The sequence below is a fragment of the Drosophila biarmipes genome, chromosome 3L (assembly GCF_025231255.1).
Source record: "Drosophila biarmipes strain raj3 chromosome 3L, RU_DBia_V1.1, whole genome shotgun sequence".
NCBI lineage: Eukaryota > Metazoa > Arthropoda > Insecta > Diptera > Drosophilidae > Drosophila > Drosophila biarmipes.
This window is the reverse complement of record NC_066613.1, coordinates 11,634,656-11,654,318: the sequence shown is the minus strand read 5'-3', so window position 1 is coordinate 11,654,318 and position 19,663 is coordinate 11,634,656. Positions and strand designations below refer to the sequence as shown.

Below are 19,663 nucleotides of genomic sequence, written 5' to 3'. Positions count from 1 at the left end.
AAAATTGGCAAAGCTTGTCGATTGTTGACATTCTGGGTGTGTGAACTTGATGTGGCTTGTGGCCAGTTGGCTGAGTGCTGTCAGAGTTAGAGAGCACTGCGCAGAATGTTTTTAATTAACGACATGAGCAGCTGCAGGTTGTGGTTATATGCGCTTTTCCAGCTGGCATTGGCCATTAATGAAGATCTCGTTGCAGCCAGCTGGCGCTGCGAGCGTTATTGGAATGAAATCAGCTGAAATCTGTCAGTCAGCCGCTGTTTTTGGCTTCAACTTTATGAGCCATATAAAAGCTGGGAAATGGACACAAATCTCCGCACAATGGTGGAACAATGGCCCAGATATTGCATTACGCTGTCACGAGGGCTGCTGCCCCAAAGCTAATTGACGGCCCGGCCCGGCCCGGCCGGGTGACTAAAATAGTTAATTAATCCGTGTAACTGAAGTTTAAACAATGGCCATCGTGGGCGCCCACATGGGGGGCGGGTCACACGGCGTATACTTTATCTGTAGCGGCTGACGGCCATTCAAGTGGCCCCGGATCGAAACAGATGTTAAGCAGGGCGTAAGCAAGAACAATGATGCTCTGTGGCTGTCATAACTTACCGCATCATCATGCTGAGCGATTGTTCCTCCTGCAGGACGCTCTCCAAGTACATCATATCTAGATCGGACACAATTGCGCCATTGATGACCATTATTTCGTCTCCTTTGATAATGCCTGCAATTGGTGGAAGAGCGTTAGTAACAGTATGGTTTATGTGTACATATTGTTGCATATGGGTTGAGTCTCTGCCACGGTCATTGTTACTTTCCAGTCCCATTCCTTGTAATGGTCGCCCCCACCCAGTCCCACTGCCATTCCCTGCGGCTTAGACAATGGTTTACGTTCTGTTCGGGGCGGGATCTAATGCTGCCTAGCAATCAAGGTGGTTCTGTGCGGCTGGAATCAATGTCTGACAATTGTGCGGCTGCTGTGGACCACTGACATCTTTTATGTAACAAACGATAAGCAGAATGTCTTCAGCTGGTGCTGCTGCAACTGCAAATGCTGCTGCTGCTGCTGCTGCTGCTGCAGCTTCAGTGCTCGTAAAACAATAACAACAGGAGCATTGTGGTTTCTTGCATTGTTCATACGCCACGTTATCCCAGCGCCATCAGTGCACGGAGCGAAAAAGTAAGTGTAGTTATTTAGGAAATTCTCGATTTAAGACTTACTTGACTGGTCAGGTTTGTTCTTATTCGGTTGTTATAAAGATCATAGTTTCAAAATTTAAAAAATTTATTTTTCTAAAAGTATGATTTGTAATTCCTAAGATCATCATGATTAAGTTAATATTATATTATTGTTTTTCGCTGTGCATCCTATATATCTGCGCTGCGTTCGTTAGCATTTTCCACTTTGTCTGCTTGACTCGTCTATCATGTGTGTGTTTGTCCCAGTCGCTGCCAGTGTTTTCTACAGCATTTATTCTAGCCATGCTGTTGGTTATTCCCTGCTGCCTGCCTCGACCTGTCTTGGCCCCCTTTCACTGCTCCTCCTTCCTGTTGACGACATGCATTCAGTCGCCTGCCGCCTGCGGACTGCAGTTGCAAGTTGCCGGTGTCGCTTATCATTGTTGGTGCAGCAGCAGCAACATTTTCTTAAGGCACAAGTTCGATAGATAGACAGATATATGTTCGGAGCCCGCCTTGTGGCAATATATATTTTACCTGAGCTTCTACCTTCGACTAGGTCCTGTTTTTCGGGGTACCCCTCCCCGCTAGCCCCCTGCATTTGTTACAATTTAAACGGATTTTTACATCTTAATGCTGGCAAGGCATGACACATGCGATTTAGCATACAAAATGCACATATTCGTATATGCAGAGAGCGTACAGAACGCACAGTGTGCAAGTGTGGAGCTGTACTTTATCCGGGGGATTATTTCTGGCTCTGGGAAAAGACAAATTTTATTTATATTGCGGGTGGCTCCGATGCCTTATTCCCTTATATCTTATTTTACCCCCGATTTGGCCTGGCATATGCGTTGTCAACACGTTCGCCTTGCTGCCTTCCAGTTGGCCTGGCCCAGAAGGCCGAGCAAATTGTTATTCCATGTTTGCCAAATGCTTTGCCACGCTTGTTTCAGCGCCAAAGTTGCAGCCAGCTCTCCAAAAGTACCCGGAAACTTTGTGCAACCAAAGTGGATGGAGCATAAGATGCAGCCAAAAACTCGCAGATGACTTTAAGACCTGCGATTAAAGCAACCCCGGGGATTTCCTTTTTCATTAGGTCTTCATCAGGGCCACCGCACTTCCTCGCAGTTCGTTACCATTCCACAATTAGCCGAGCAAAAGTGGCCAGAATTTTCCGCTCCCCAGCCACATTTGCATTTGAAAGCTGCGGTCAGGATTTGTTTTTGTTATTTGTTTTGGCCTGCCACGGCTCCCCCTCATCGGGGACTTCGAACTTTTGTGCAATTCGGTCGTAAATGTTGTCTTCCAGTCTGTCCGAGCTTTGTTTTGCGGTTGCTGCTTAAGAGTTGCGTCTTTCGACATGCTAATAGCCATTAAATTCAATTGTGCCCAGCGTCTCCCCTCCAGTTCCCTGGTCCTTCAATCATCTCCGGTTAGTGGCGAAAAGGGGGCACAAAGTTTCCTATTGCGTTCTGCGTTTTGCAAATGTAAATGCGAGTCCTGAGTCCTGAGTCCTTAATTTATGCATACACACGCCACTACAATGAGTGGGGGATATTCTCGCCGAGAGCCGGCCAGATAACGCTAACAGTATAGTCGTAGAGGGCTTAAAGCCGCACTTAAAGCCCAACACATTGTATACGCAATATTTGTGGGCGACTGCTACCAAAGCCAGGCAATCAGCATAGATATGCCAGAGTATCGATGCCCGGGAATCAGAGTCTCATAAAAGCCCTATTCGCGACTGGGGGACTATAAAACTAAACGTTGGTTTCAAAATTCATGGAATAATTACTTCCTAGCTCAACTATAAAACTGTTATTGCAGCTTTTAAACTATGTTTCTAGCATTTTGTACCTTTTAAGGCTGTAAGGTTATCTGAGGTTTGCTGTTCTGTAGGTTAACCAGTCGTATACGTAATATGCCCATGCTACCTATAGACCTCTAAACTTTATAATTTCAACGGAATACCAGCCGAAATAAATTCAAGGAATAATAAAATGTTAACTGATGCTATGAAATTGGTTTAAAAATACTATATTGTATACTGTTTTGTTCCTTACCTAGTTTACCTAGTTTACCCCTCGTATACGTAACATTTCCCGGTAGTTACGTTAAAGAAAGTAAGCTAATTGGCCTGTTAACTCAAAGCTGATGCCATAAGATCAATGTTATAACCGTGTTATGACTTCAGTGCCAATTCCCCGTAATTTAATTAAGCTAAGGCTTCCTGCATTTCCTTGCCAACGAATGCAACATTTGCCCAATCGTCAAACTCATTAGGCCAACTCCTTTCACCTCCTCATTTTTTAGCACACTTCCCCTTTTTCTTGCATTTTTGTTGGCAGTCCAACTTTTCACCTCCCTGTGGTTGGGTTTTGTTTTTCCTCTCTCTTTTTAGTGCGGGGAAACTCCTTCCGGGGAATTTCGTGCGCATTGTTTCATGGATTTTTGATTCGTTGTCGCCTTCGAAAACCAACCAAATGAGCGCCACTCGCACTCGACGTGCTTAATGAGTTTTCTGCTGTTACTGCAGCATGAAATGTTCTTTCGGTTCATCACTTTGCCAAGTGCAGCACTGCAGTTTTCCCACCTGCAGGGGAGGAGCGGAAGGCAGCGGGAAAATGGCGAGGGCCTCTGCCTGTCAGTTCCATAATTTAAGGCGCTGTTCTAGTGGCATTTCGACTACATCCACTTGACTCCATGGCGTTGTCGTTGTCCTCGTCCCCGGCAAATGCAAATGCCAGCTTAAGTTGATTTTAAGTGATAGAAAAACAACAGGGAGGGGTCAGGGGATCGGCAGAGGGATCTCGGATGCTGAGACGGCTCACTCTCGAGGAAAACCCCTTTAAGGACCTGGAAGCCGCCGTTGCCGCAGCCGAAGTAAACCATCGCCCACACCTGGCAAACATTTCGAGTGCGCTGCTCATCACCATCATCGTCATGGTGGGAGCCACCTGGTCCCACCACCCGCTCACCGGGTGGAACAAGCGCTGACAGTTGACTTTTCGCATTGCACGCCCCGAGGAGGAGGAGCCCCCCATCCCGGTCGCCCCCCTCTTTTCGGGCTCAAACTCCACTTGACTCGACTCGGTCTCCCTTGTAGACCAAAGTGAGTTTGCTCAAGTTTCGTCTTGTGCTCTCCACGCTTTTTTCCTCCATTTTTTTGACATAAAAGTGAAAAGCATTTAAATATAAAAGCAGCCAGCACACAACTACAGAAAAGAGCAGGCGGAAAAGGCAGGGCGCAGGCTGGTGACTACCTGGGCACTTTATAATTTTGCCCGGCAACATTGGGCCACATTGTTTCGCCGGGGGCGCCAGGTGAGTAGCAGAAGTAGACTAAAGTGGACTGGAGACCGAGCACCGAGCACCGAAGACTGAGGACTGAGGTCTGAGCACTGAAGACTGGAGCCCCAATCCCCAATCCCCGGGAGACGAAGACAAAGACTCTATTTCATTTCCTTGCGTTCCGCTGCGTCACCTCAATGGCATAAATTAAATGCACGATTTCATCGCCTGAATGCGATTTGTGTCAAAACCCATTTTCCTGTCCTGTCATGTCTGCTGGATGGACTCAAAGGCGAATGGGAGGCGGTGGGAATCGTTCCTTTGTTGTACTCACCATTGTGCATGGCCACACTCTTGTCCTCCACGCGGCTCACGTAGCAGCAGAGCTCGTCCTGGCGCTCCGCGTTCTCGATCAGCTCCGCCTCCACGGAGAAGCCCCACATCTGCTCCAGGGTGGTGCGCTGCAGCTCCACCTGGTACAGGATCTTCATGCAGACCTCCACGAACTCGTGATTATGGAGCTGTAGAAGAAGATGCATTTATAATTGTAGATTTTTTCAAATGATTCGAACTTATAGAGTCCACTTTTAAAAATATAACAAATTGTACTGGAATATTTTGTCTATTGCGATTAAATGTATCCATAAAAAGACGTAGATATAGATAATCATATTTGATACATAAAGGCCTTATAAATGGGGTCTACAGCTCATCACACCTTTATAAATCTAGATATTAAATCATGTTATGGTTGCCTTATTTATGATATGGTTTACTTAGTTTTAAAAATAAAACCAATCAGTAAGTCTAAAATCTAACAATTGTTATAAGGCTTTAACAATTTTACCTTGCCTATTAAAAGAAAACTTGGACTATGCTTATAAAGGAAATTACAAGTCAATAAACATCTTTCTGCTTGGAAATTAAATGAAAACTCTGAAATTATATTCCATTCAGTCTTGGTAAAATCTTAGTTCAATATAGAGTTTTAGGGAGCCCCAAAGTTCGCTTGTCTTGAGTGCAAGTTCCGAAACTTATGAGCAATTTTGGCCATATTTTCCCCCCATGTGCGGGGACAGATCGATGGAAAGTGAGTTAGAGTGGGCGAGTTAAGTGCCAAATTAGCCGAGTTACGGCAACAATCATCGAGGGCAGGGCCAGAAATTGATTGAGTGGAGTTCCTGGGAGTTGCTCAAGTTGTTGTCGAAATTTATTGAACTGCCACGGGCGAGGGGAACTTTTTATCAGGCCCTCCGAAACGGCCCAAAGCCACCCCAACTCCCGGCATTCACTTTCCCATTCCAACTCCATTTGCAGTTGCAGTTGCACATTTTTGCCATTTGCCAATTGGCCTGGCCAGGCCAATATTTACTAGCTTGTTGTTGAGGTCGGAGGTCGGAGCTCGGAGCTCGGAGCTCGGATTGTTAGGGGTCAGGGGTCGGGGGCCGCAGCCGGAGGTCGAAAGTTTTCAGCTAGCGGCTGACTTGGCAGCTGGCTAAAGTCTCACCTAGACTAATCGTGTGCCAACTGAAGGGGAAAAGGGAAATGGCCAACGGGAAAGTTCATAATTTATGGCATTATGTTTTTGGAAATCGAAGAGTAATGCTCGGAGTGGGTGCGGAGATGAGCTAATTGTGCCATTTGGTACTTTGTTGCAAGTAGTTTGTGTGGGGCAGAAGGCATCTATTCGAAAATCGCAACCAGTTGTGGTGTGAAAAATATTTAAGAGTACTTTGGGTAACGTTTTCCATGATGAGGGTAAGCCCTATAGGTACATTATCAAAAAAAACCGGGGAATAAGGGCATTAAAAAGGGTTTGAATTTGGTAATTCCATAAGCAAAACAAACTATAACGAAGTAACTCTAGCTTTCTGTTGATTACTTTAGTAACTCACATTTCAGTCAATATTTTTGCGTATTTTAATGATGTGTAAATAAGATGGACATTCTCTGAACTCACTTTACGCTGGATAATGTATTATTTACATTTTTTTAATTATTTAAATGGGCATAATTAAATGCAACGCAATTAAAGCTAAAGCTGGCATTTGTGCGCAGCGGCATTAAATTTGCAGTAACCCAGGGCGAGCTCTTTGAATGTGCCACCCCAGCCACGTTTCCAAATTCCATTTGCCCAGCTCCACATGCAATTTCCATGTTGAATTCGATAAGTTGAATTGAACTTGGCACCCTCTCATCTTGAGCCCCCCATGGAATTTAGTTAGCGAGGGTGGGCATTCTGCACTCCGCATCCCGCATGCCGCATTCTCACATTCTGGCTTTGATTATGTACTTACATAATTTTCAATCAGATCGTTGCGATGCGGCACAAAGTAATTGTGATCCTCCATGTCACGTCGCTTCTTGACGCGCACAAAGTGCTCCATGGGATTGAGGTTGCGACGGGCGCAGGCGCTGGCGAGGAATTCCTCCACAGACATGGCATCACGTAGATAAACTGTCGAGTAAGCATTGTCGGGCATTGCAACTTTGAAAGTTTTTTCCGGTTCGTCACGTGAATTCATCTGGAAAAAGGCAGAAAATTCGATTGGATAAACAGACATATACATACGTATGTACTCGCTGGGCTATACGTATTACGTATATACACGTACAATGTCATTAAGCAGTCAGGCACAGACATTTGCGAGGCCCACACACGGACACGGACACGGACACAGATACAGATTCAGATATGGACCCCGCACCCTTATTCCACACCCACTCCACATCCTCCACGCTCTCGAATATGGCCACACGGAAGTGAAAATTGAAAAATAGCAAACACACACATTTGTACCCGCAGTCGTAGCCCCTCGACCCCCTGAAATGTAATGAAAAATGTCGCCAGCAGTAGCTCAGGTATCGGTAAAGGGCACACTAAGAAAAGAAAAAGCATTTAAATATCATGATAATTAAATAAAAACCAATTCAGAGCGTCCTGAAAAACGATGGGTCAAGTAGGAAAAGCCTCCTTGTAACCTCTTGAATTCTATTCTACCTCCTTATTTTTTTGGTTTGAAAGTGATTCCTTGCTTTTTCAAAACTTGTATCTTATTTACGAGAATTTTATTAGGAAATATAATAAATTAAACCATTCCATTTTTAATGTATGGTAATTCCCACTGAAATGTAAGGAGGCCTTAAATCGTAAAAGTGGCCATTCCTTTATATATCTTTTATATGGGAGGTTCTATTACTCTTAAGATTCCTCCTGAGCCTTACAGCACATTTTTCTCTCAGTGCAGGAGCAGTCGCGGATCCGGACATGCTGCAGGATCTGCCGCCGCACCGAGTTGAGTTTGAAGAAAACTCAGTTAAAACGCTTAACCGTTTCCACAACGTCATCGTCATCCAATGCTAACTCCGTGATGAGGCTTCCTGCTGCTGCTGCCGCTGGCCCTCCTGCTCGTCCTGTTGGCCCTGCTCCTTGCCAACTGCAACTGTAAACGAATCAGGTGGCCCAGCTGCCAGTTGTCGGCAGCTGGAAATTGCATTTGTATTGGCAGCCATTGGCAATGGGTTCGTTCAAGTTGGCAGCAGCAGCGCCAGTCCCCCGCTGCAAGGGGTCCTGGCCAGGTAATACACCGCCGCCCACCCACACACGCAGGACAATTGAATTAGTTTGGCAGTCGGCAGAGGCAGCTTTCACTCGGATCCCGGCTACAAGCACTGACGGAGGGCTCCGTTTGCATTTGCATTGCATAACAATTTTGCATATCGATTACAGGATCATTATGCCAAATATAGCAACTTTATATTCATGGAGATGTATGGGGAATTTTCATTTTAGAACATTATTTCCCTTTTTTTATAATATTTACTTTGAATAGAACGTGTTTTTAATGGTTTTTCAGACTATTTACAAAAGTATAATTCTTAGAAAACTCACTAAAGCGTTGTATTAGACAGCAAGCAAATGGACTATTAAAGAATCGATTTTATGATTTCCATTGTCAACTGGGGAAAATGTTAATCTATCTGTGTTCCTGATTTCGAGGACCAATTGTCCTCACATTCGGACTCTATCGGAGATTGGAGCCCTGAGAGACGATTAATTCTGCACGAACGCCTCTCGCACACTTAACTCTCCTGACTAATTAACTTTTGATTGTTGCCGACTGAGTCCCCTTAAGGCCAGGGAAATTTCAGTTCTCTGCCATTGTCGATGGACAGCTTAATTAAATTTTAGCCAGGGCATTTCAACTTTTGCGAGATGGTTATTTCGGCTGCCGTACAACTGGCGCACTGCCGATGATAATTTGCTTTGGAGAGCTTTAATTTTATTTCCCATTTCTGAATTGCAGTTGCAGTTTCTGCCGCTCTGCAGTTGACATGTTCGAAAAATGGCCAAGTGAAATGCAGTTACACGGCAGTAGATACACATTGGGGGACTGGCTGGGGCGAAAGTATATGAACCAAATCAAATGCACATTTTTCAAATTCATTGAATTTGCAGCGCATTTACAACGCAACATCGCCGGCTCTCTCATTTATGTGTGTTATTTCATTTCATTTGTTTTTCCATGGCCGAACGAATGCGGATGGATTTTTTCCTGATAGTTTTTTTTGGGTTTTTCCTGCATCCGAATGTCAGCGTGACTGCTGATAGAAGGTGAAAAACTGGGTGGAGGCAATTGTGCAGCGTTGGCAAATTTAATTGGAAATGAAGTGTGCGCCGGGCAGAGCGAAGCCGAGAGTTAGCCCCATGAAATCCGAGTTGTGCACAAGATTATTTTGTCAATAATCGAAATAAATTGAATTTATGAAATGAATTTCATTACGAGCACGAGATGTGCACAAATTGGTTATACTAATTGAGGCTTAACAAGCAGCACAAGTGAGTCCTGCTAATCGACTGTCCGCATTGAGGTTGATATGATAATGCCTCGGAGCTATTTGCTGGAATTTAAACGTCTCTTTATTCTGCGGACGGACTGCTCCTCGAGTTGATTTAGATTTGATTGTGTTGAGGTCATTAGCAGGGGCGGGGACCAGGGGGCGGCATCTGATCACCATTTGAAATGGACTCCTGCATTATTCACTTAAAATATGCAAATATTTTCCTTTGCCAAGTCAACTTGGGATATTTTTTCTTCGCTCTTCGCTCCCTTTTCCGCGGCTTTTCCTTTGCCCTTTGCATGGGGAGGGGGCCCTTCATAAATTTCATTATTCTTTTTGTAATTTTTGATGGCCATTAAATGCAAATTATAAAAGCCAAAATACACAAAAACAGCATAGTCTAATGGACAGCGGGGAGTGGCCGGTGGACATATTTATTTTTTTTTGCCGGCCATCCATTTAAACATTAGCGCTCAATTTAGCTTTTAATGCCGTTTCCGTTGCCTTAAATAAAAATTCAATTACTCAGACGCACACACGCACATTAAGAGGGAGGGCGGGGCTGAGCCATAAGCACACAAACAGTCACGAGCAGTGCCGTAAATGCGTTTAAAATTGGAATAATTTTATTACCCATACGCCCCGTGGCCGCACATAAATGCACACATTGATGCGGCGACAACCATGAGCGCACATAAATGTTTATATACATACACCTGAATAAAAGGTAGCCCTAAACTGGAATTATGTGTAAATGTTTGTTTTAAGCAAATAATAATTTTAAATTTATATATACATAAAATAATTTTTTAAGTTTTACATTACCTTTTCCTTCGTAAATTATTAAAGGAAAAAATTGTTCATTAAATACAAAACCTTCTACAAGTTCTTTTACAAAAACACAAGAAATCTTAAAATTGTTTTAGTTTTTACATACATTTCAGAACATTTCAAAGGAGAAGCACTTTATAAATTAATTTTTGTTGCTTTTTACTTAATATTTTTTGAGCTTGCAAATTTTAAAACAAATCTTAATTTTAAAAGAGAGATACAAAATGTATAAATTACAATTGTAGTACTTATAAGATGTTTTTAAGAATTCTACAAAAATTTTAAAAGTTTGATTTTCATATAAATACTATTATTTAAGAATTAATTATTTAAGAACAAACATTTACATCTTTCTCAGCTTACAGGCTACTTTCTTTCAGTGCATACCTGTTGTATTTGTGGGTTTTGCGGACTCACCTGCATGGAGCGACGGCTGGAGCCGCTGTTGGACCGCGACAGCATTGGCGGTCGCCGCTTGGTGGCCCCGCGTCCGGCGAGCAGGTTGTTGAGCAGCGAGGGCGAGCGGGCGCAGATGAAGGCGTGGAACGAGGAGACCGTGAACACGCCCAGCTTGTTCAGCGTGTTCTTTGTGGGACGCGACACGTGAGTCAGCAGCGACTGTTGAATAAACGACGAATGCGAAAAGTTTCAAATTAAATGTGAATACAAGTTACTTTTCGGGACAAAGTCCCAAAGCCCCGCGCCCTGTGCCCCCAAAACTAATTTCGTTATATTTACGATCCTTTCAAAGAGCATTAAAAGAGGGCAGAGTACCCGTACACTCGTACACCTATGTAAATAAGCCTTTGGCATCCTGCAGTCGACTGAAGTTGTTCTCTTCACAGGTGCTGAAGTTGTTTGCATTTTGTGGTTATTAATAATAAATAATGTTGCTTTTCTGCCACACAACTGCACTTGCCACCCCGAGGAGCCCTGTTTTGCAACCCCTCCCAGCCTGCCATTAAAAGCGCAATCAACTTTCAACCCTTTCAGTCAGCCAGTTAGTCAGTGAGCCAGTCAGTCAGTCGGCGCTCGCAAATCCTTCTAAGGTTGCCAACAGTTGGCGCGGACGAAGGTTGCCTTTAAGCCCATTTAAGATGCTTAAACTTTTGTTATGGAGATTAATTGTGCATGTTTGGGTTTTGATTTTCCAAGAGTACCTCCAGAGGCCATTGTGGGAATAGGTAGAGGTAATTATAGACTACTCAAACCCGTAAAGGGTTTTAAACAGAATTGTAAATGGGTTTCGGAGCATATTGTTGTTAGAGGGATTTGGGCCAATGCCATTGTGCCGGTCTTAAGCTCTCGACCAGGTTGTGAATCTGCTTTTGATGTTCCTGTGAACCGTGGTAAAATTAAGCCCTGTATTGTTCTGGCATTGAGCAGTGATTACGAGGGAGTAGTTCAGCAAGTTTGTTTTAAATTAGTTTTTGGATTAATTTCCTATTTTTACCACCATTAAATTTATAATATCCAGTCTCTAAGCATAATATAAATTTACCAATTTACCAATTTATTGGGTATTAACTACCAATATACGTTATCTACGATAACCTATTGTTCAAAATTGTAATTTGAGTAATTAAATAAGTATTAAAAGCTTTTACAGGATATTGCTGTAAATTGCTCCCTTGCAGTATTTAAAGCCAAAAATGATTCATTGTGGTTGACCAAACAAAATATTTACATTGGCTTTACTACCGATATTAACTACAAATATGAAAAAACCTGACTTTACAACAAGTACGTAAATAAATTACAATACTCTAGTCGTTAGTTCATATATTGCGATACTCCACATAACTTATAATCCTACAAACGCTTTAATGTGCTCTAAAAATGTGTTACGATAGGCAGAAAAAAAAATTGTGGCGCCCAGTGTGGGGCGGCCCTCAATGGCGCCCAAATGCAGGCAATACTTTCTCCCCAACAACTGTGCTCGTTCAGGATGAATTATAAAGCCGCCAGCAGGCAGAGCTTCCGCCATTAATTGCATTTGACTTATCTCTCTGACAGGTCGAATTTGGGGGCACTGGTCGACAGTCGTTTTTGGGCCATAACTCACCTTCGGATTGGGCAGCTCGCCACTTTGCAGCGAGGCCATGTAGCAGCGCAGCCGGAACTGCTCGCAGTGGAGTCGCTCCAGATTCTCCTCCCATTGCAGTATCTGCGTCTGGATCTGATGACGCGTCTCCTGATCGGTGACAACTGATTGCTGCAGCTCGGCCATGTGCTTTAGCTTGTGATCCTGCGGGGCGAGAGGACATGAAACCGGGTTAGTGCTGGCATATGCATATAAACGGATGTAGGTACGTATATGGGTAAGGATGTGTGTGTTCGGTGGTGTGCGACACTCGTCGGTGGGTTATGAAAGCATCCGAGGCATGGCATCATTAGCATTTCATGGCAGCTTTGTCCTGCTGCTGCGGTGGCTGCCATTTGACGAAAATACATAAATCACGCGTCATGTGCAGCTAAAATTTCCAGCTTGCCCTACCCCAGGTTGTGCCGCGATTTTCCCACGATTTTCCCCCTGCGCAATTCAAATATCTCTCGCCCGCTCTGGCCTTCTGTCCTTCTGATACGCTGAAGTGCGTTGGCAATGCACCAAAAAAAAAATGAGAAGAAAAAACTCCCTTTTCGACGGGAGCTGCATATACATGCCCCTGTTTTCATTACAAATACCGTTTGACTTCCGCCGCAGCTGCCTCCCTTTTTTCGGTGGTGGGCCTGGCCAGAACCAGAACCAGAACCAGAATTCAGCATTTGAAATCCCACTTTGGATCCCACTTTCACGTGCATTTATAGCACGCTTGCATAGATCTCACGGAGCACGTGATTGTTTCATTTTGGTTGCTGTTACAATTCAGCTTTCCCGCCGTTGTTGCTGCATTGAATGCGAGTCAGTAAGCTGACAATTATTTGCAGATGCAGATGTAGATGCAGTTGCATGCTGCAGTTTGCAGGTTGCCAGTTGCCAATGCAGCGGTGTGTGTGCCGTGGGCGTGGCAACAACCTGAATAGGCACTTTCGATGTTCGACATTTTAATGAATGTGTACACATAAACAGGCAGCGGCAAAAGGGGCGAAAGGCTCGTCGGCTTGGGTCGGGTGGTTCTACCTGGGATTACGTACCAAATGCTCTGTGTGATATTTGAACTGTGCGACGTTGAGCCTTTGCAGTGTTTGTTTTACGTGGAAATAAATCAAAGTTTCGTGCATTTTATTTGCGCACTTCGCATCCGTATGCTCCATATGACATTATGTGCGCTGCGGTGGCATCAAGTCTGCAATCGATATGCGAGTGTGGCAACCTCACTGAATTCAATTCCACTAAAGTTGGCAATTATTCCTAGGCTGTGGTCCAAGCCGTCTTGGTCGTGTGCTCTCCATTCGCCAGGCATAAAGTTGGTTAATTAATAAACCAAAATCCCATTATGCACTGCGACCACAGACACAAGCACACACCCTCGCTGATGTATGGTTCTGGGGTGAGATCCTGTCTCCTTGAAGGAGTTGTCCTTCTCCTGGCTGCTGTCAATGGCACTTGGCACTTGAGGAAAGCTGCTTATTTGACAAACACCAACCGGAAGGAGGCCGGGTGGCTCCAAGGGAGACACTATCTCGGGGCCCGAGTGAGCTTTGTGATTATTTACAACACACAAAACTGTGTGAGGGCGTGGGCGGAAGAGATTTCCAGGCAGCAGGCAACAGTTTGTCCTTGTCAAAGTAATATGGGTTCTTCCTGGCCCATAAATAGCCCTCGCCTGCTTGACCATTAATCGCCCTGGTCATTGTATCCATTGTGCTGCACTCCATCTCTCCATTTCGCCTCCTCCTTCTCCTGCCCGCTGGAGGAGGCACTCCAAGGGTTAATGGCAATGTTAATGGACTTGTAATTGCCATGCAATTGGGAGTGTAAATCACGCAAACGATAACTCCCGCCAGCGATCCTTGAACTGCGAATCGCTCCAGGGTGTTTGAACTCCATTGGGTGTCCAATTCGAGAGAGAGAAATGTTTGCTGCACATGCAATGGAAATATTTGACAAACAAGGAACGCTATCTGCCCCACTCAGGAACTGCAGCTTTTGTAGCTATTTCGAACTAGTTTACTGGTCTTTGTCTATACCAACGTTGAAAAATAACATAACCTATAGTGCATATAGAAACGTAAAATGGTTGGCTAAGCTGGTTGGCTTTTGATTGAACTGTTGTAGTAACGTATTGTATGAGAGCCTAGAAAGCAAAATGGAAAATCTTTATTAAAACCAAACAGGTTTTTTAAAAATATACGTTTTTCATTTAAAATAGCATTTATTTTTCAGAGAATAACATTTTGTGCAGTTTTTAAAGGTGCCTAGTAGTTAGACTGCTTCCAAGGGCTTCATCGTTCTTTTAAATATTCTGTTACATTTCTTTATGTCTCATCATTAAAGCCCTTCTTCTTAGGTTAGGGTCAAAATGCTTAAAAAGTCGTTTAATTTTTTCATGGAGATATTTATAACAAATGGTGCATTTTTCGTACATTTACGTTATGCTGTTAAAGCTTGTTTTCTTAATTTAAAGTCAATCTTCTTTCGGGTTAGCCCCCTTCCGCTCCGGCTACTCCGCACTGAGTGCCACCACCCCGTTTATTTTGAGACTGCCTCCCGACCAAATCCATTTCACTTTGCCTGACCTGTGGGAGGATATTAACAGCACTCCCAGGAGGGAGCAGGGGATGCACTTGTGCAGCAGGCTGGTCTGAGACTCTGGTCACGGTCTCGCTGCGGTTGCCGCTTGTTTTGACACATGTCACGCGCTAAGTGACAGCCCCAGCCACAGTTCGAGCAGCTCCTTTCCGGTGGATGGAGGCCGGAGGTTGGAGGACGGAACACGGAGGATAGAGTGCGGACTACAGGCCCTGATCCGGCATCGGCTTGAGGTCCTGCGGACTGCGCTCCCTGCTCCCATCTCAATTCCCGTGAATTTTATTATTGCTTCATAGTTGGATTCCCATCTAGTTTCCCCTTTTCCCTGGCCGTATCTGTCGCTCCTTGACGATGAGTTTTTGCGGTTCGCCTATTTAGTTGTCCTGTCTCTCCTGCTGTCCCTGTCCCTGTCCTGTCCCCCAGATCCTGTCCCGCTCAGTTGTCGTGCGGTCGTGTTTCTGTGGTCCTGCCGTTGTCTGTTGCGCTTTCATTAAGCGCCACTTGAGGCTGCCTCTGCCCCTGATGATGCCTCTGTCCCAGGGCTCACATTTGTGAGGCAGCTACACAGTGCGAAAAAGAGGGGTTCGAAGTGGTGCAGGGGGTTTTGCCAAATACTGCGCACGACGTTAATCTGATTGACAGTGGCATTTGTTTATTTCCCCCATTTCTCCTGGGGAATAATTATCTCTTGTTTTTAGAAATGTAAATTAAATTTTCAGCAAGTCTCAGATAAAACAAAAAATAATTATCATTGCTTTTTTATTTTCATAAGCACTCAGGGGAGCAATTAAATTGGGGACATATTTAGAAAATAATGCATCATATCTCAGAAAGTTCAGCTTCAGTTGCGTGACATGGTTTCTGGTTGATTATTTTCGAGGTCTATTTAGAATATTTATTTTAAAAGCAAGAAGAAGTACCTAATATTCTGACAAAAATAAAAGGACTTATGACATGACTTATATCGCAGTCACCCAGTTTTTCTCCCGGTGTATGAAGCTGGTCGGAAGCTGCCATTGCCATTGCAAGATGTACTTGTTATTATTATTGCTATTCTTGTTGTTGTCTATGGTCTGCCATTTCCGCTTGAGAGTCGAGAGTTTGGAGAGTTCATGGCTCTTGTTTTGTTTTTGTTTTTGTGCTCGTCCTGTAGCCGCTGTGTTTTGGTTTGATATATGTTTTACTCGGGAGTACAATTAAAAAATACATTTTACCATTGTGTTGTCCCCGTTGTCCCCGTTGTCAGCGTTCAGCGTTCAACGTTCCTCGCATGACAAGCCAAAGATGCTTGAAATGGCAAAACCACTGGCACAACAATAACCAAAACGTCGGCGAGTGGGGCAAAACAATGGACTGAAATAATAATCATGCGCCGGCAGTCAGGCAAAAGGACTCGTGACCCGGTATCAGTTTATTTTGTTTGCCACAGCTAATGGGCCCTGTCCTTGTGCACTTCTCTCCACTGTACTGTGCCACCACTCCACTCCACGATAGCAATCTATTAAAGGAGGCCACCCCGGGCCCAAAAGGATATTGATTTGTCCAACGGAGCCGGGCCCTGCCTTTGAGCCACCTGCTCAGATGACTTTTGACATGGCTTGTGCATTAAATGGCTGCTCCATTGCAGTCAAAAGTCAGCCGAGGGCTCACCTTCACTCTACATAAACCGCATAAAGAGCTGGTGGGGATGCCGAGCCCCCTGCTCCGCATGTCAACAAAAGGCCTGAAAAATTGTATATGGTCTGCATAAATGCTGACCATAAAATGATGCCACATTATATAACGTGTGAGTGCTGCAGTTGAGCGGCGGTGGTGGTCCCCAGCAAAAAGGGGGGCCTGCTATGCCCGAAACCCCCAAACTCAGACCTCTAAACTGACGCCTAGGTCTGTGGCCACAGGATGAGCTGGGTTTTCGGGTGGTGGGCTACGGGTGTGGGAGCTGGGAACTGGGCATTTGGGTGTGTGCTCCTAGTTCCTGGTTGCTGTTGACAATTGAATTGAATTTTCCGCCCCTGACCACAGCCACGCCCACTGTGTCAGCGCCTACATAAAGCATATTTTCGCATCTGCATGCAGCAGGCTCGAACAGAGGCGTCCTCCGCCGCCTCCTCTTGGCCAGGCCAGCAAAAACAAATCAAAAACCAAAGCAAACGCATTCTGCGCAGGATGTTGGCAGGACGGTGGGATTAAGGGCCGGGGTCCTGATGTCCTCCTGGCGGCTGCCCCCGGTGGCAACCATCTGCCAGACCCATTTCCTGTGCAACTTTGGACCAAAAGTTGCAAAAATATTCGCACGTTTGGCCAAAAACAAAGCTAAGCCAGTGGGGTCACCACATATGTGCCTTCCATGCCGGACTTTGCAGTTCAACTCGTTTCTCATATTTCTTGCCATAAATTTGTACCATTTTGGCATTAGTTTATGAAATGCCACGCCCACCCACACACCCTCGCTGGCCATATATATACCCGAGGCTTGCCAGTGTGTGCCGGGTCAAACTAAAGTTCTTTTTTCCCATCATGAAGAAACCTCTGGACAAAAACGAACCGAACAAGTAAATTTTATGGTAATTATAAACTTTATGGTTTCATTAAAAAATATTGAAGAGAGAACAGAGCAGAAAAAGTAAAAAGTGCACAAAACGAGTGGGAAATGGGGGCTTTTTCGGCGAAAAGGGGAGCGCATTGTTTTCCCCCTTCCTCCTCCTGCTCTCCCGCCACTGCCCATCGAAGTTTCTTCGCATTTTGTGCGGCTTTAAGTTGGTCTAATTAAGTAAAGTTTTCGGTGTAAGTTAAAATTAACTAAATATGCATTTCATTATAATTCCGGTTTACAAATTTTCGGTTTATGGCCAACGCCAAGAGTTGCTAGCCAGCAGAAAGCCAAGTGGGAGATATTTATTACAGAAAATGTACATGCATACATATACATACGCCAGTGCGGTTGAGTTTCACTTTAATTATTATAAAATTAATTGCACACTTTAGGGCTTTCCCCGTGCGTGTGTGTGCGAGTGTGTATATCCGTTGGATGCTTTTGCAGCTGAAGTGGAGAATTTAAATCTTCAATGCTGGGCGGAGAACATCCGAAATGATTGCCTACTTTCCGGCTCAGCAGTCAAGAAAAACAATTTTCATTTACTAAATGTTTTCATAAAGCGCATTTAAATATTTCAACTGCCATTCCGACTGTACAGTCATTGCATTAAGCTTGGCATTCACGACTGTTGCATCATTTAATTAGTGCAATTATTTAAAATCGATGTCGGCCGCAACAGAACCATTTGGCCGCAATAAAAACTGCGGTAAGGGTTTTTTGACAGCTTTGTAAAAAGTGTATAATTTGAAATGTATACGTAAATGATTAAGTCTTTTTCTTTACTATAAAATATTTGAAATATATTTATACTAAAAATATTAATATTATTTTTAAGGTAAGTTTGTCATAAAATAAGTTTTTTGTTCCTAGAAAAGGTTTTTGAATGATTTAAATAGTTGCTGAGACCTAGTAAAATTAAAAAAGAAAACCTGATGAGGAACTACATAGAACGCAAATATTTTTCTTTTGCAAAAACCCCTGTGCTTATGAAGATTTGCCAATTTTATTGCTGCTACGTGCCCAATATGAACACCTTTGAATTATTTTGCCATACTTTACAAATAAATACCACTATTTTTGATCGCAGCATGCGATGTGAGATATTTTTGAGCCTTTGAGCTTGCGTTCGTTGCCGGAGGTTTTGCGGGGGATAAAAAATGTGTAAAAAATGTTAAAGCAAACAACAGTTTAAAACCAAAGCTCGGCCAAAAGGGACTGGAGGTGGAATCGGAGGGCGCTTGCCAAAAGGGGCGGGGCAGGGCGGCAGTGAGTTGCTATTGAGCTGAAATGACAGCAGCCATTTCAAATTGAAAGCATTCAGGAGGGGATGGGCAAAAAACGGGAGTAGCAAGTGAGCCTTGTTTAGACAGCGCCGCCATGGCAATTGCACATCAGGTGCGAGGGGGGTTGTATGTGGGGGGTTGGCGGCAGTACAGGTGAGAAAGGGGAGGGGGAGGGGGAGGGGGGTTTCGTGAAGCTGGTGTCGTAGGAGTCGTAATTAGAGCGTAAAAACCAGAGCGTACGAAAAACCAAACGCGCTCGGGCAGCTACTACTATTTTTTACGGCCCTGCATTGTGTGCCTGTGTGTATCTGTGTGTGCTGGCTCATAAGTGTGTGCGTGCGAGTGCTTTATGCGAAAAGAAAAATAGATAGCTAGAAAAAGAAGCAGCTGGAGGAGAAGTACACCGTGCATATATATATAAGGCAAAAAACTAGAAAAGCTAAAGCAAACGAAGCGAAGTGCTGCCAAAACCGCCCTCCGCCGCTGCCTCCCCCTTGCCACACCCCCAGCCACCCCTTCGCCCACGCCCGCTGACACATATATGATTATTTCCGAAAGGTGACAGCTATAAAAAACAACAACAAGCTGGCAGCGTAGGCGTCACACAAAAGTAGAAGGCAAGACAACAACAAAAGTGGCAGGAAAAAGGACAACACTGTTGCTCTTTTCACAGAAGGGGGCGTTAGAGGGTGGGCGTTGGGCGGCGGGTGTTTGGTGACCCGCCCACACGCAAACACTCGCACACTCTCACACTCTCACAAAGGAGCAACTAGAATGATGCGTTGGTGTGACACCTTTTTTGCTGCCGCCTTTCTGCCTACTGTATCGTCTTTCTTTTAATTTCATTCACTCCCTCGCCACCCTTCTGGTATTTTTCTGGGAAATTAATTAACAACAAACGCACGAACGCAGTAATGCTAAATACTAAATGCAAACTGCATTTATGGCCCA

The 19,663-nt window shown here is 44.4% G+C and overlaps 2 protein-coding genes across 11 annotated transcripts in view; both read right to left on the bottom strand.

Annotated features, from left to right (window-relative positions):
- LOC108028240 (protein still life, isoform SIF type 1) overlaps positions 1 to 19,663 on the bottom strand; it is an 84,370-nt gene that overhangs the window by 23,035 nt on the left and 41,672 nt on the right. For all 10 annotated transcript variants that reach the window (XM_017099918.3, XM_017099919.3, XM_017099916.3 and 7 more), the window contains 5 exons: positions 12,206 to 12,388; positions 10,558 to 10,758; positions 6,765 to 6,992; positions 4,802 to 4,988; positions 604 to 718 (listed from right to left, as the gene is read on the bottom strand). In XM_017099918.3, coding sequence (XP_016955407.1) covers positions 604 to 718; positions 4,802 to 4,988; positions 6,765 to 6,992; positions 10,558 to 10,758; positions 12,206 to 12,388 — 914 coding nt within the window. The remainder of the gene's footprint in view (positions 1 to 603; positions 719 to 4,801; positions 4,989 to 6,764; positions 6,993 to 10,557; positions 10,759 to 12,205; positions 12,389 to 19,663) is intronic.
- Positions 15,097 to 15,324, bottom strand: LOC122819028 (uncharacterized). The gene is given in 3 exon segments (XM_050886718.1): positions 15,097 to 15,151; positions 15,153 to 15,225; positions 15,228 to 15,324. Coding segments are annotated over 3 exon segments (225 nt in total).